The sequence below is a fragment of the Lissotriton helveticus genome, chromosome 1_1 (genome assembly GCF_964261635.1).
Source record: "Lissotriton helveticus chromosome 1_1, aLisHel1.1, whole genome shotgun sequence".
Classification (NCBI taxonomy): Eukaryota; Metazoa; Chordata; class Amphibia; order Caudata; family Salamandridae; genus Lissotriton; species Lissotriton helveticus.
In genome coordinates this window covers 1,519,781,143-1,519,797,766 of record NC_136057.1, presented here as the reverse complement: position 1 = coordinate 1,519,797,766, position 16,624 = coordinate 1,519,781,143, and the positions used below count along the sequence as shown (strand labels likewise).

The window sequence follows — 16,624 nt, the reverse complement described above, 5'->3', positions numbered from 1 at the left end:
TCTGCAACTCTCCTCACATAAAAGCTGAATCAAGTATTTAGAGAGCACCTCTAGCCATCATGTCAGACACCAATTCTTCCATTTAGGACTATTGACATCCTGCATTTCCCAGCAAAAATGGAAAGTATAGCTTACAATTCTTTGAACAAGGTAGCAGTGCTGTGAGGGCAGAACAATGACTGCTGTGCCCTAGACAAATGACAATTTAGTCTTCTGTTAAAAATAATTGGATGATTAATAATAACATATCTGCCTGAAATGTCATTAATTTACTTGTTAACCACAAACAAATGCCCATGTACTTTTTCCTCAGTGCCTAGTTGTTATAATGTGATTAGAAATACTTTGCTCTAAACAAATTGAACAATTAAGCACTGTGTAACTAAACTCTTTCTCTGTTATCCTTAGAAACATGGAAGACTTTGTAACATGGGTAGATTCATCGAAAATTAAGAAGCATGTCATGGAGTACAACGAGGAGGTAAAGACCAAATGAGTTTCATGCCGAATTCAGTATTTACTTTTTAGGTGGTGCCCCTAGGGATTCAATAAGTCTTCATTTGTCACTTTAAACTGTTTTTAGTTGATTAAGTCATTGCCTCTGAAGAATATTCTTCAAATGTGATATGTTAGTGTGTTGCAAAACACTATAAATACACATGTAATTTACATATTTAACATCGTGTATGGTACAAATACATCAGTAAAAACTAATACTTAACCTTCATGTTGACATTAATCTCTGGTTAATATCGAATGTCAGCATATTGGTTGCCGTCGCCTGTAATGACTTTCACTGGAAACCTAATTTTCGAGGCATGTGAGCTGAAGATCACATGCTTTTTATACTCCTGCCATCTAGTGTTGGTTCAGGATGTTTGCAAGTTGTTTTTCTTCGAAGAAGTCTTTCCAGTTACTCAGTAAGGTGATTACTCCTTTCGGTGATAGTGCGCTTGGGCATCGACTCCATTGTTAGATTGTTTTTTTCTGCCATCGGGTTCGGACGTGTATTGCTGAGGAACCCGAAGAATGTTTCGAAACCGTTCTTCGGGTTGCCCTCTGTGTGCTATCCACTATACCTGCATCGTTATTGTTTCGAATGCGTAGCCCACTGCTCCGTGTATTGTTTCGGTCGAGCAACATCTCGGGAAGGCCATTGGCCCTAACCGCATCAGTCCACCCCGCAGTCGATGGAACGGACTCCATTCAAATTCTGACCTCTGTGCCACGCAAAGTATCCGCGCGCCGCAACCTGTGCCTATCTCCGGAGCGCAACAAATAGGACTGCAACATGAGCAGATCGTTTCGATTAAAAAAAATAAATAAAACGCTCCGCAATCGTCGGGCTTAAAACATCGAATTCACACCGTACATCTTTAATGAAGGATCCAAGCAAGAGGAGTTTGATGCACAAGGGGCCGAAGAAAAACAGGAAGAACTTGTATCTATTCCGGAATCGGACTCCGAGATGGAAGACAACCTACTGCAAGGTCAATATCCTGTGAGTATTGAAAACCCCTTGCCCCAAAAATCAACTTAGACGTAGCAAAAGACTTCGGTTCCACCCCCGCCTTCTAGCCACGGTCGGCACTGAGATAATGCTTCTGACGCACGAAACATGTCGCTAAGCCTTTGGGATCGAGTCTTCCAAAGTCGGGCACTGAGTCGAAACCTGCAGGCTAGAAGCCAAAATCTGCTTTGGATCTGAAACCCGTGACACCGAAATCAAAGACTGGTTCATAACCGAAATCTTGCGTTCCGAAATGTCATTCCGCCCGGCACCAAAATCCTCGGTGCCAGAACTGAAAAATGTTCCTCCGTAGCTGTAGGATCCGATTTTTGATGTTCCACCACTCAAATCGGACCCAAAACAAAAGGAACTTTATATTAATCCTGATACAGGACATATTCTTACTAAACTGCCTCAGAAGCTCAGACCTGAGTCAGAGGACACACATTATTGCATTCGTTTGAAGAGGAAGAATGTCGGTCCTAACCCCTCTCCTCCTCCTCCTCCTCCACTACATTCCCCTACACCACCTTCCCCACCATTAGAACATTTACTTCTTACACCAACTAATTCTCCACCACCACAACCCGATGAAGATGGAGATGGTGGGGATAACATTTTTATGGTAGATCCCTGGAAAGACTACAAAACTGATTCACCCTCAGACAATGACCCAGACCTTTGCCCTACAAATCCTTCACCCCCTGACGGCAATGTAGGATATCTAGAATTATTTGCAAGAGCTGCAGAATATCATGGGATTCAATTACACAAGGAATCCCTGGAGGAAGATTTCTTATTTGAAAACACAAACATTCAATGGTCTAGTCAAACTATCCCTAAGCTCAAAGGCATGATGAGACCTGCTGATAATATATATTCAAAGACCCGGTTCGTGCTCGTATTCTCACCCCCAGAATAGACAAAAATTATAAGTCTGCTCCGTCTGATCCAGCTTTTATTAAAGGAGAGTTACCACTAGACTTTGCGTCTCAAATGCCCATAAACGTGCCAATTCACAAATTTCAGGGGATGCCCCCCCCCCCTCCCCCAGACAGTCAAAATTGTTAGACGCCTCTGGTAAAAGAGTGGCCGCCCAAATACCGAATCATTGGTTCATTGCCAACACCCAGGCCCTACTAGCCAGGTATGATAGAGCACTCTGGGACGAAATGGAGCCATTGCTCGAGATTTAGTGCAAGAAGGACCGCTCACCTTTAATTACTCTATTAGGTGTGATTTAGATGCTGCTGACACTGCAGCTAGAGAGATCAACATTGGTGTGTCACTGAGGAGGCACGCATGGTTGAGGATTTCTGGTTTTAATCCAGGAGTCCAACAATCCATTTTAAATACTCCATTTGACAAAGAGCATCACTTAGGGCCTGAAGTAGATACATCATTGGAGAAAAAGAAGAAAGGTGTGGATGTGGCTAAGTCAGTGGGAGCCCTGCAGTCTCCTTCTAATCGCAGCTCCTTTGAGTGCTCCTTCTATTGTGGGGGGGTCCAAGACCCCATCCTCAGACAATACTGCTGCCTTGTACAAAGGCAACAATCAATCCTCCTCCTCAAAAGGCTTCTTTAGAGGAGGATACAGAGGTAATAACGGCAAAGATAGGGGCAAAGGCTCCACATCACGTAATTCCCCTAACAAGCAGTGACTTGCCTGCACTTCCTCCAGATCATTTAACACCTGTTGGGGGCGTCTTCCACAATTTCTCCCCATTTGGCAATCCATACCCACAGACAAATGGGTGTTCAGATTTATCCAACATGGTTATTGTCTGGATGTTACCAACAATCCTCCGAAAATTCCACCCTGATCTCACAAAATGTTACCAGAAGATTTACATCTGCTCAAACAGGAATTCTAGTCTCTCTTGCTGAAAGGAGCCATAGAGCTTGTACCGTTACAATATCAGGGGTCAGGTGTGTACTCCCTGTATTTTCTAATTTCCAAAAAGGACAGCTCCTTGAGACCTATTCTGGACTTCAGAGAACAAAATCATTACATACTGTCAGCATTTCCATATGGTGACACTTCAACAAGTGCTCCCACTTATACAGCAGGGCGACTTTGTCTACTCTAGACCTAAAGGACGCATATTTCCACATTCCAATTTATCCTGCTCATCGCAAATACCTCAGATTCATGATAGCGAGTCAACACTACCAATTCAAATTACTACAGTTTGGAGTCACAACTGCTCCCAGCTCATCTGAGAAGACAGCACATCCATGTCTTCCCATACCTAGACGACTGGCTCATCAAAGCCAGCACTTACTAAAAGTGTCTCTAACACACTCAAACGACGATTCACTTATTAAACAAACTAGAGTTTACAGTGAACGCGTTAGATTTGTGTGTTGGAAGGCTGTAGACAAGACTATCTGGGAGCCACCATAGACACTCAAAGAAATACCAGCATTTGTAAAGCGAACAGGTACCTCCGGAGAGATGTTCCTGCGCCGGGGGCCGTCGGGAAGATTAAGCGAGCTATTGCCCAGAGTCACATGATGCTGGGCTAACCTGCCGCTGATGCCGGGGATACTACCCTGAATCCCTTGATCCGGAGTTAGGCACCCTGGCTGCTGCGCCACACCTCTTCCACTGAAAGAGCTCTAGCCTCTCACAGTAGAGCCAGAATTCTCAGTATTCAGTCTTTTTCCCTCCGTTTCAGCCCAACCAATCATTACCAGCAAGGGTATTCATTCAACTGCTAGGAATGATGGTGTCTTGCATCATAAGTGTTCCCCATGCAAGATTGCACATACGTCCCCTTTAAGAATGGTTAGCAGGTCAGTGGAACTAGTTGCAGGGTCAGTTGACCAATCTAGTATTGGTAGATGGCCACACCCAATGCTCTCTGCAGTAGTGGAATCCACAAAATGTATCCAGCGATCGGCCATTTATCGACCCTGTTTCACAGACAGTGCTAACAGCAGTGGCATCACTCACTGGTTGGGGTGCTCACCTACGAAATCACACAATCCAAGGGTTGTAAATTATAAAGTACAAGAGTCTCGATATAAATCACCTAGGGCTACTACAGTGTTTCTAGCGCTCAGAGCATTTCAAATTCACCTCATAGGCAAAGTTGTTCTAGTCCGCACAGACAACATGACAGCTATGTATTAATTACAGAAACGGGGGGACTCACTCTCTCCAACTGTCACGCCTAGCACAAGCCATTTAGAAATGGGCTATACACCACAAGATGTATCTCCTGGCAGAACTTCTTCCAGGAGTAAACTATAAGATTATAGATCTTCTTAACAGACATAGAAAGCAAATTCACAAGTGGGAACTTCATACCCAAATTCTCCTCCCTTATTTTCTGGAATGTGGATTTCCTCACATGAACCTGTTTGCCACAGCTCTAAACGCAAAGTGGCCAAGCTTCACCTCCAGGTCAGGGATATCTGCCTTTGCTTTCCCGCCTCTCCCACTCATTCCGTTGGAAGTTCGGAAACTCAAAAAAAATCCCTCAAACTGATTCTCATAGCTCCCACATGGGCACGTCAGCCTTGGTTCACCACCCTGCTGGAGCTCTCAGTAGTTCCACACCAAAAGCAGCATCTCAACTTCAGTCTCCTCACTCAGAGCCATGGGGAAATCAGACATCCAAATCCTAAAGAGCTCTACCTGGTGATTTGGCTCCTGAAGTCATGGAATTTGGTTGTTGGCTACTACCACCAGACTGGATGAATATCCTAAGAGGCTAGAAAACCTACTAGGGCATGTTATGAAGCAAAATGGAAACGGGTTGTTATCTATTGCAACAATAACAATATCTATCCTCTCGATGCTTCTGAGCAAAACATCATGTTACATTTACAACAATCTGGACTAGCCTATACATCCATTCGCTTACATCTAGCAGCAGTAGCTGCATACTTACAAAACAAACCAACACTTATCTCTATTCAGAGTACCAGTGATTTGAACCTTTATGGAATGATTAAAAAGGGTGATACCACCAAGAGTCCCTTCTGCACCAGTATAGAACTTGAACATAGTCCTTAACCTTACAAGGCTAATGGGTCCAACTTTTGAGCCAATGCACAGGTGTCAATTACAATTCCTCTCATGGAAGGTTGCTTTTCTCATTGCAATTACTTCACTAGGGAGAGTTGGTGAACATCAGGCATTAACTATACAAGAGCCTTTGTTTCAGCTTCACAAAGACAGAGTGGTTCTTCGAACCAATCCTAAATTTCTTCCTCGATTAGTTACTGTTTTTTATATCAGTCGTTCAGTTGAGTTACCTGTGTTCTTTCCTCAACCTGATTCTGTAGCAGAACGAGCTCTACACACACTAGATGTCAGAAGAGCTCTACTATATTATGTGGAAAGGACAAAAGAATTTCGCAAAACAGCTTTTTGTCACTTTTTTTCACCACAACACATAGGCAATCCCATATCTAAATCCAGCATTGCAAGATGGATCGTGTAATGTATCCAGACATGTTATGTGAAAGCAAAAAGAACTTTGATTATACCCACTAGAGCACATTTCACTCGCAAAATATGGGCTACTATGGCCTTCTTAAGGAATATTCCCCTAGCTGACATCTGTAAAGCAGCAATGAGGTCTACACCACACACATTTACCAAGCACTATTGTGTAGATGTGTTGGCAAGGCAACAAGCTAATGTAGCCCCCACAGTACTTAAAACAGTTTTTCAAACAACTGCAACAGCTACAGGTTAGCCACCACTTTGGAAGTATACTGCTATATAGTCCATGCAGAGTATATGATCTACAGCTCACATGCCTCGAACGGATGTTACTCGCCCAGTAAGCATCTGTTCTTGGCATGTAGAGCTGTAGATTCACAGGCCCCCACCCACCTCCCGCAGTACCTATAGTTGCTGCAGTTTCTTACTTTTACCTACATACGCATGGACATCTCTATTCTACACTTACGAACTCCATTCTCACCCTCTGCGGGGGAAAAAATATAACAGTGGAGTCGATGCCCATGCGCAATATCACCGAAAGAAGGAGTCCCCTTTCCTCGTGACTTCGCAATTTAAATTTCTCAACCTTTCCAAACTTTTGGGGAAACTATGCATAGTTTGTGGGTGGAGAAGCACCCCTACTTACATTTCTAACATATTTTTCTGCATAGTGTTCCTATCACCAAACTCATTTTTCACTTGAGTGTTTTTATGCTCTTTGGCTGCTTACTTCCTGTTGCCACTAAACAGACAAATATATTCTCAAATCCCACATACTGTAAATGCTATGCCACCACTCCTATTTACTGTTTATCACTAACGGACACGTACAATCTTGCATGCAAGAGCTTCTGGAGTGTTTTTCTTTTCTCAAGATACGTTTAGTTTCTTTCTTGTGTGCTTGTGTAATGTACTCAGGCCATTCACTTAGTGGGACTCAACTGGGTCCATATGTTAAAGGATCTGAAGTCTGAGGACCGTGCCCCAAGGACTTTAATGGTGGATTCACAAGAAAAAGTTCTCTTGTTGCCAGCCATTCAGTACCATTGGGTCCGTGAACCTGAAATCGACAGTGGAAAAAAATTGGTGTTGAGGAAGTTTGTGGACCAATGAGCCAGATATCTCAATTCTTTTATTAATCTATAGAGCCCATCTGAGACATTTTTGTTATCCTAGTTTCTTCAAAACTATTCAACTCAATTACACAAAATCAAGCAAAGGCAATTCTATTCAGCCACTGTTATTTTTTCTGTAGTTGGGAGCAAATATTTCTCTGAAAGTTAAAATGGGAGATTTCACTTTTTTTAACACATCCCTTTATTTACCCTGTTTATTCCTCCTAAACCATCTTTCTCCCTTTAATTCCCCATCTCTTGATGGATATGCACAAATCTTGCCATGCCAAACCCAAATCGGATGAACTTTTCTTTGGTGGAGTTCAATAGATCTGTATAAAACTTTACAAAGTATTTTTAAAAAAACAAAAAAGTCTGTTCAGTGGGAAGCCAGGCCTCTCACTGATTCGGTATATATTTGTATGTGTTTTTATTTTTTTTGTCAAACACCACTCAAAACAATTTGGGCTGTGTGTAATATCATTTATTGGGTAAAGCTTCCACAACTCTTTTCGACCAGTCCAACCACCCTGATCCATATCAAGTGCCATTTTGGGAGTGCTACTTAAACAATAAGGTGGTTGTCCTATTCCACAACGAAAAAATACTTAAAATAAATCATCATGATTAAAAAGTGCATGTGAGAAATTTTAAAAATATAAAATCGTTTGTAGTGATACAACGAAAATGAATTAATTAATCAAAACATCCTGCAATTCCACAATATAATCTTAAAATCATTTGGTCGTGCTAGGCAAAGGAAACATATGTGCTTCTTGGCTAATTTCTGCTATTAGAAAGTACATACATTGCATAATTTATTTATGTCAAATAACATTCAATTTCCTTTAATTTATGTAACCATCACAACTTCCATTTGTTTAAAATCTATATGTTAAAGGCATGTGACCTGTAGATCACATGCTATGCATAGATCGCCAGTAAGTGTTGCGTCCAGATGTTTGCACTTTGACGGTATTGTTATCGATTGCGGTTCCTCATTCGATGCGCATCGTCTCACCTTGGAAACTCGTGGCAGGCCGTAGGGTCTACCCACGCTGCCCGCGTTAGCAGTCAATGGAACTGACTCCCTTCAAGTTCTGTCCCGGGTGTCGTGCTAAGTTTCGCACTGACTGCATGGACTGTGCAACCTCTGCTTGTTCCCGAACACGGCGAGAACGACTGCAACCCGTGTCAATCGTTTCGATCAAAAAAGACACTTCTTGACCATCTGGTTCGACGCCATGAGATGCAACACCACATCGGCTCCGCGCCGGACATCTTCGGCGAAGATTCCGACACTGAACATCAAGCTCAAGGAGCCGAAGAAGAAGAACTGATCTCTATGTCCGAGGTCGACTCCAACATGGAAGAAGAGGAACAGGTTACTCCGGGTCAGCGTACCGTGAGTAAAGATACCCATTTGCCCACTCAACCTAAAACAAAGGCTCCGGTCCCTCCTCTGCCCTAGGGGCCAAGGTCGGCACCTATAAAAGAGTTTCTGATGCCCCGCCCTCGCGTCCGGCTCCGAAACACAAAGAGAAGCCTTCCGGCTCGGGCCGGCCCTACTCTGGCACCGAACCAATTCCTTCAGCGCCGAAACACAAATACATGCATGTGTTGGTCACAATACCACCGTTGACCAAGATTCCACCTTAGATACCGAAAGGTTTTAGAGCCAAAACCTTCCACTCCCAAAGGCTCTGAGCTGAAATCTTTGTCGCCGAAACCAGCATATAAAGAGAAAGACACTCCCTCTAAAGAGCCTCAGCCCGATGTCCCGCCTTCGGATCAGAAACCGAAAAAACTGGTGATCCACCCTGAAACAGGACATATTCATGCCACTCTTAAAAAAAAACTGAAGATTGACCTATCGGAGGACTACCATATTACCCTAAAAAAAAAGTGAGTACCAACCCTTCTCTCCCTTATATTCCACCTCCCTCTCCAACTGATCCCAACTTGCTCATCACACCATCAAATACACCACCACCACTTTCACCTGACCCACAGGATGAAGGGGATGAGGATGAAGATCAGGATAGGCCACAGGACACTGACCCTTGGGATGATTACAATACATATTCAAACCCAGACAATGACCCTGATTTGTATCTCTCCAGACCTTCCCCACCTGATGACATTGGATGCATTGAGCTCCTTAAGAAGGCTGCTCAATATGATGTGATGGAGCCTTTAGAAGAGGATTTCCTCTTTGAAACGCTTACTTCTTCCCAAAGAGCTACTCATACCTTACCTATGCTCAAAGACATGTTAAAACACACAGATGAAGTATTTAAAGACCCTGTAAGGACAAGGATAATCACATCTAGAGTGGATAAAAAATATAAACCCCCTCCCACTGACCCGGTTTACTTTAGAGGTCAGCAGCCATTCGACTCTCTTGTAGTCTTTAACGCAAGTTCGAGGCATGTGGGCTGCTGAATTCATATCTATAGCATAGATCGCCGCCTAGTGTTGGGTCCGGATGATTGCACATTGTTGTCCTGGAAGAGTCTTCGAAGTATCACGAGATAGGTGGCTCCTCCCCTGGAGTACAGTGCGCATGGGCATCGACTCCATCCACAGATTGTTTTTTTCCGCCATTGGGTTCGGATGCATATTCGATAACTCCAGTTCGGAATCGATATAACTTTTCCTTCAGGCCAGAAGGCCTTTCCCTTTACCGTCGGTATTGTTTTGCGCTCGTTGCCCAGCTCTGTTCCGGCTCAGTACCAGAGTCGGACCTCCAGAGGAGTCGCGTGGCTCTTCGGTGCTCGAGGCCCGGTCGACGCAGCAAGACTTTCGACACATCATGGAACGGAGTCCGTTCAAGAAATGTCCAGTGTGCGGATCGAAGTATCCACACATCGACGTCCACCCGGTGTGCAACAAGTGCCTATCGCCGGACCACGATGAAGCCAACTGTATGGCTTGTTCCAGGTTTCGATCGAAGAAGACGATTCGACTTCGGCGCGTGGCGAGCCAGGAGGCCTGGCAATCGGCCCCGGCACCGGTGGACATCTTCGACAGAGAAGAAGCAGACGAACAGGAAGTTCATCTGCAGATTTCCCCTCCAGCGGAGGAGATCGACTACGACTACGACGCGGACGTCGAAGTGATAGATGCAGAAGAAGTCGTCAACGAGGTAGGAGACGACAATGAGGCCTATGGGGCCACGGAAGATAGGGCTCAGGGGAAGAGTTAAGCCCCGATCACACAATCACTACGGCTCAGGTCGAGGGATCGCCACACGGCCTTACCCAAGACCTTCCACCCAGATCAACGGCCTCGCCTACGGGCCCGGCTACGGACACTTCTGCGGAGCCACCGTTGGTCAAACCGAAACTGAAACCTTCGGTATCGACGACAACACAAGTGATGGAGACGCCGTCGAAACAGAAGACGTCTGTCCCTCCGGCCGCCTCCTCGTCTTCCGATACGTCGGGGCAGCCGAAGCCGAAGAAGGCTGTCGACCCAGGGAAGTCTACCAAGGGCGCCGAGCCGAAGTCGGTCAAGGGCGCCGAGTCAAAGTCGGGCAAGGGCGTCGAACCGAAGACTGGGACCCCACACCCAGTAGTCAAGGCCCCCGACAAAAAGAAACGTCGGCGCCGAAGGCTGTCGACACGAAAGGAGGGCACAGCGTGCCGAAAAGGGCTGATCCTGTACCTCGGCCGGACAAGAACAAGGCATCGACGCTCGAGTCTTCACTCGCTGGTGGACCGAAAACGTCTGTCGGTTCGACGAAACCATCCGCTTCCTTTACGAAGCAATTCTCGGACTCTCTGCAACGCATCAAAAACAAGGATTCTGTGGCCGCTCCGAAGGATGCTTTCACACCGAAGCCGGCTGCTGCAACGCCAAAGTCTTCGACGCCACTCCTGTTTACGTTGCCGCCGAAGGTGGCACCGAAGGCCTTCGCACCACGCTCGGTCACCGAAGCGCCCGTGCCAGTGTCTACAGCGTCGAAGCATTCTCAGCCGCTTGGGAACTTAAAGCATCGACAACCCTCGGTGGAGGAGCAGTCGGAACACTTTATCAACGCAGACACCGGGAAACTTACCTACCCTCTACAAGAGGAAAATCACGGCAACCCAGCCTCTGGAGTCCTACACGATTCCTTTGAAGCGCAAGAAACCTGCTACAGACTCCCCAGTTCTAATGGAGCCGCTTGCTCCACGGACTCCAAGAGTAGCTACACCCTCACCCACTTATTCAGATGTGGAGGGTGGAGAAGGTGACGACGAGGAGTATAACGTTCCTGCCAACACTGATCCTAAAGATCAGCAAGACTCTTGGGCAGATGCAGGTGACCCAGTGGATCAGCATACTGCCCAGGACCCTCAGGTCTACAATGTCAAGCCCTCTCCTACTGAGGATTCAGCTGCACTTAATGCTCTAATTGAGAGGGCAGCTAAAAACCACGACGTGGAGCTACACGCTGACCCTATCTAAGTGGACTTCCTCTTTGATACCTTTTCAACAGCAGAAAAGACTGTCAAGACTCTCCCCATGCTGAAAGGGGTTCTGAAACATGCTGCAGACATTTTTAAGGAACCCACACGGGCCAGGGTGGTCAACCCTAGGATTGAAAAGAAATATAAACCGGCACCTGGCGACCCTACCTACATCAAGGGCCAGTTGCCATTGGACTCTCTGGTCGTTTCTAATGCCCGGAAGAGGGCGAACTCGCAGACCACTGGTGATGCTCCTCCCCCTGACAAAGAATCTAAAGTGCTGGAGGCATCAGGGAAGAGGGTGGCGGCTCAAGCAGCCAATATCTGGCGTATCTCAAACACTTAGGCACTCCTGGCCAGATATGACAGGGCGCGCTATGACACACTAGAGACCCTGTTACAACATCTTCCAGTTCAGTATAAAGAGGGAGCTGAGATGCTTATTCAGGAAGGGAAGCTCATCTCCAACGCTTCTATTAAATGTGCACTGGACGTGGCAGACACCGCGGCCAGGGCTATTAACACCAGTGTGATGTTGAGACGTCAGGCCTGGCTCAGAATCTCCGGTTTCAAGCCGGAGATACAGACAACCATCCTCAATCAGCCGGTGAACCCTGATAGGTTATTTGGTCCTGAGGTGGATACCACCTTGGAGAAGATAAAGAAGGATACCGAGACTGCAAAGTCCATGGGGGCCCTACAGTCCCAGCAGTTTCGAGGCAGTACTTTTCGTCGCTCAAGCGGTAGAGGTGTTTCCCGAGGCCAGATGTCCCAGCAAACGCAATACAATAAGGGAGGGGCGCAGTCCTCTTACACCAAGCAGAGTAGAGGCGGCTATCGGGGCAACAGCGCCAAGGGCAGAGTTTGTGGAAACCACTCCCGCTCCTCCGCCACCAACAAACAGTGACGCTCTGTCACTGCCCCCCGACCATACTACACCTGTCGGGGGGAGACTCCAGCAGTTCCTGCCAGTCTGGAAATCCATCACCACAGACAGGTGGGTCAGGAAACGTATCCAGTTCGGTTATTGTCTGGAATTAACTTCCACTCCACCCAACATGCCACCAAAACACCGTCCTATGTCCACAGAGCATTTGCACTTATTGCAGCAGGAGGTACTCGTCATGCTGCAAAAAGGGGCAATCGAGCTCGTACCGGTGGAGGAAGAAGGCACGGGAGTGTACTCCCTGTACTTCTTAATCCCCAAAAAAGACGGGTCCCTCAGACCCATTCTGGACCTCAGACCCCTAAATCAGTACATTCTATCGGAACACTTTCATATGCTCACACTGCAGCAGGTTCTCCCGTTGCTCAATCAGGGAGACTTCCTCGCAACCTTGGATCTCAAGGATGCATACTTCCACATTCCACTGCATCCATCACACAGAAAATACCTCCGGTTCACCATCCAGGGTCGGCATTATCAGTTCAAGGTCCTCCCCTTCGGGGTGACCACAGCGCCCAGGGTGTACACAAAATGCCTGGCGACAGTGGCGGCGCACCTCAGGAGACCGAACGTTCACGTTTACCCTTATCTGGACGACTGGCTTGTGCAAGCAAACTCGGCCCAGCAGTGCGCCGCCAACACGTCCCACACCATTCACCTTCTTCACAATCTGGGATTCTCACTAAATTACCCGAAGTCGCACCTTCAGCCAGCCCATGTGCGGCAGTATCTGGGCGCGACGATAGATACTCTGGCAGCCACGGCTCAGCCAAATCCTGTGAGGATCGACAGTATTCAGTCCCTAATCCAAAGGTTCAGGCCGCAACACTTGCTTCCAGCAAGAGTGTTCATGCAGTTGATAGGCATGATGGCCTCCTGCATTTTCATAGTCCCGCACGCGCGGCTACATATGCGCCCGCTCAAAGAATTCTTGGCTCATCAGTGGACTCAGGCTCAAGGACAATTGAACGACCTAGTGTTGGTGACCGGTCGGGCATACAACTCTCTGCATTGGAGGAATCCACACAACCTTTGCAAGGGCCGACCGTTCCAGGAGCCTGTGCCACAGATTATCCTGACAACGGACGCATCTCTCCAGGGATGGGGAGCTCATGTACTCCACTACACGGTGCAGGGACTATGGACAACGCAGCAAAGGAAGATATACATCAACTACCTAGAACTGATGGCAATCTTCATGGCATTGAAGTCATTCAAAGTGCATCTGTGCAACAAGGTCGTGTTGATCCGGACGGACAACATGACTGCCATGTACTACATTCAGAAGCAGGGATGTACACACTCTCCACAGTTGTCTCATCTGGCTCAGAGCATGTGGAAGTGGGCCATTCAGAGGAACATCTTCCTCATGGCGGAACACCTCCCGGGCGAGAACAATCAGATGGCGGATCTGCTCAGCAGGTACAGCCACCAAATGCACGAGTGGGAGATGCATCCATCAGTACTCCGCCCGTACTTCCGGCAGTGGGGTCATCCGGAGATAGACCTGTTTGCCACAAGGGAAAACGCAAAATGCCAAAGCTTTGCCGCCAGGTTCCCTCACCCACAGTCGCAGGGCAATGCGATATGGATGAACTGGTCAGGCAGATTTGCGTACGCTTTTCCCCCAGAACCTCTCATTCCGCTGGTGGCACGAAAGCTAAAGCAACACTCGATGACACTCATCCTGGTTGCTCCAACGTGGGCACGCCAACCATGGTACACCACGTTTCTAGAACTCTCTGTGGTACCGCATCAAAGGCTGCACCTCACACCCAGGCTTTTGACGCAGAACCGTGGCGACATTCAGCATCCGGATCCGCAACAGCTCAACCTGGCGATCTGGCTCCTGAAGTCTTAGAGTTTGACTACCTTAACTTGCCTCCTGAATGCATGGATATCATACGGGAAACAAGAAAGCCCACCACCAGAGCTTGCTATGCAGCGAAATGGAAGCGGTTTGTCGTTTACTGTACTGAACACAACATCAACCCGCTAGACGCTTCCACTCCCAACATCATCTGTTATTTGTTACATCTTTACAAATGCAATCTAGCATATGCTTCCATTCGGATACACTTATCCGCCATAGCGGCTTATCTCCAAAACAGGCAGCATCTCTCCGTTTTCAGAGTGCCTGCCATTAAAGCCTTCCTTGAAGGACTGAAGCGGGTCATCCCTCCCAGGACCCCGCCAGCTCCTGTATGGAACCTCAATGTGGTCCTCACCAGGTTGATGGGCCCACCCTTTGAGCCTCTCCATTCATGTGAGATTCCGTTCTTAACGTGGAAAGTGGCTTTTCTCATTGCCATTACGTCTCTACGACGTGTTAGTGAGCTCCAGGCGCTCACTGTACAAGAGCCATTCATTCAAATTCACTCCAACAGGGTGGTGCTGCGCACTAACCCTAAATTTCTTCCTAAAGTGGTTTCGCAGTTCCATGTCAATCAGACCATTGAGCTGCCCGCGTTCTTTCAAAACCCAGAGACAGTTGCCGAAAGAATGCTCCACACTCTTGATGTCAAACGAGCTTTGATGTACTACATCGATAGGACCAAAGAATTTAGGAAGACACAACAACTCTTTGTTGCCTTTTCAGCCCAGCACAAAGGCGACCCAATTTCCAAAGTAGGTATAGCCAGGTGGATCGTTATGTGTATTCAGATTTGCTATCACAAGGCTAAGCGCACTTTAACGGTCTTGCCCCCAGAGCCCACTCCACCCGCAAGTTGGGGGCCTCCATGGCTTTCCTTGGTAATTTCCCTTTGGAAGATATTTGTAGAGCAGCCACATGGTCTACACCACACACATTTACTAAACACTACTGTGTAGATGTGCACTCCAAGCAGCTGTAGGGCAGGCTGGTCTTAAGACACTTTTTCAAACGTCTGCAGCTGGCACAGGCGGCCGCCGTTAATGGGGGGACTGCTATTCATTCTATGCTATAGATATGAATTCAGCAGCCCACATGCCTCGAACTGAATATGCTACTTACCAGTATGCATCTGTTCTTGGCATGTAGGGCTGCTGACATTCATATCGCCCGCCCTCCTCCCCGGCGCCTGTAGCGGCTGCAGTATTTACACTTACTCTTAGCATGGTCATCGCTCACACTGTTACACTCCATCTTCGCCACAATGGCTAAAAACAATCTGGGGATGGAGTCGATGCCCATGCGCACTGTAGTCCAGGGGAGGAGCCACCTATCTCGTGATACTTCGAAGACTCTTCCAGGACAACAATGTGCAATCATCCGGACCCAACACTAGGCGGCGATCTATGCTATAGATATGAATGTCAGCAGCCCTACATGCCAAGAACAGATGCATACTGGTAAGTAGCATATTCATTCACAAACCACAGGCGAGGCTCCTCCTCCGGATAAGGAGTCTAAACTTCTTGATGCCTCAGGCAAAAGAGTGGCTTCACAGGCAGCAAATCACTGGCGCATTGGAAACTCTCAAGCTCTTTTGGCTTGTTATGATGGGGCTCATTACGATGAGTTAGAGAAACTCATGCAACATTCACCTGACTAATACAAATCTAAGGCTAATGACCTTATTCAGGAAGGTGAACCTATCTCTAATATTTTGTATTTTTTATTTTATGGAGTTATATATAGCGCGAACATGACCCGGTATTGGGTATCAGAGCGCTTTACTTTTTTTTTTAACTTTTTTTTTTATTGATTTACCTGGTACAGACCATTGAAAACAATATACAATAACAATAAAACCACTATACACGTATCACAAAGTTAAAAAGACAGCTAGAAATAAATTCATATACCAAGAGATACAAATACATAAGCAATGCGACAGTTCATCTAAGTCAGAGGTACAATCCATAAAATCAAATAAGACCTCCTAAAATCCCAATTCATATTATAGGCAAGATTCTCTCCAGGTTTTTAACGGGGCCCATAGGTTTTGCCTTAGTTCTCTCATTCTCCTACATCTTCCCCTATATAGGGCTGTCTCAATATTATGAATCCCTAGCAGGCGAGAGAAACACATCTGAAAGGAAGGAGCCACAGTATCCTTCCAGCCTGCTGCCAGAATAATCCGGAAGATCGCCACAGACATAAAAACAAACGCTTCTTCCTCCGTATTCCGGCTTAATTTGCTATCA

General features: G+C 46.7%; 1 protein-coding gene across 3 annotated transcripts in view; it reads left to right on the top strand.

Moving 5' to 3' along the window:
* Positions 1–16,624, top strand: part of IMP3 (IMP U3 small nucleolar ribonucleoprotein 3) — a 174,052-nt gene that overhangs the window by 118,907 nt on the left and 38,521 nt on the right. The window contains exon 6 of one of the 3 annotated variants that reach the window (XM_078687033.1): positions 409–481. The exons of the other annotated variants lie outside the window; for them this stretch is intronic. Coding sequence (XP_078543159.1) covers positions 409–481 — 73 coding nt within the window. The remainder of the gene's footprint in view (positions 1–408; positions 482–16,624) is intronic. 3 annotated transcript variants of the gene reach the window in all.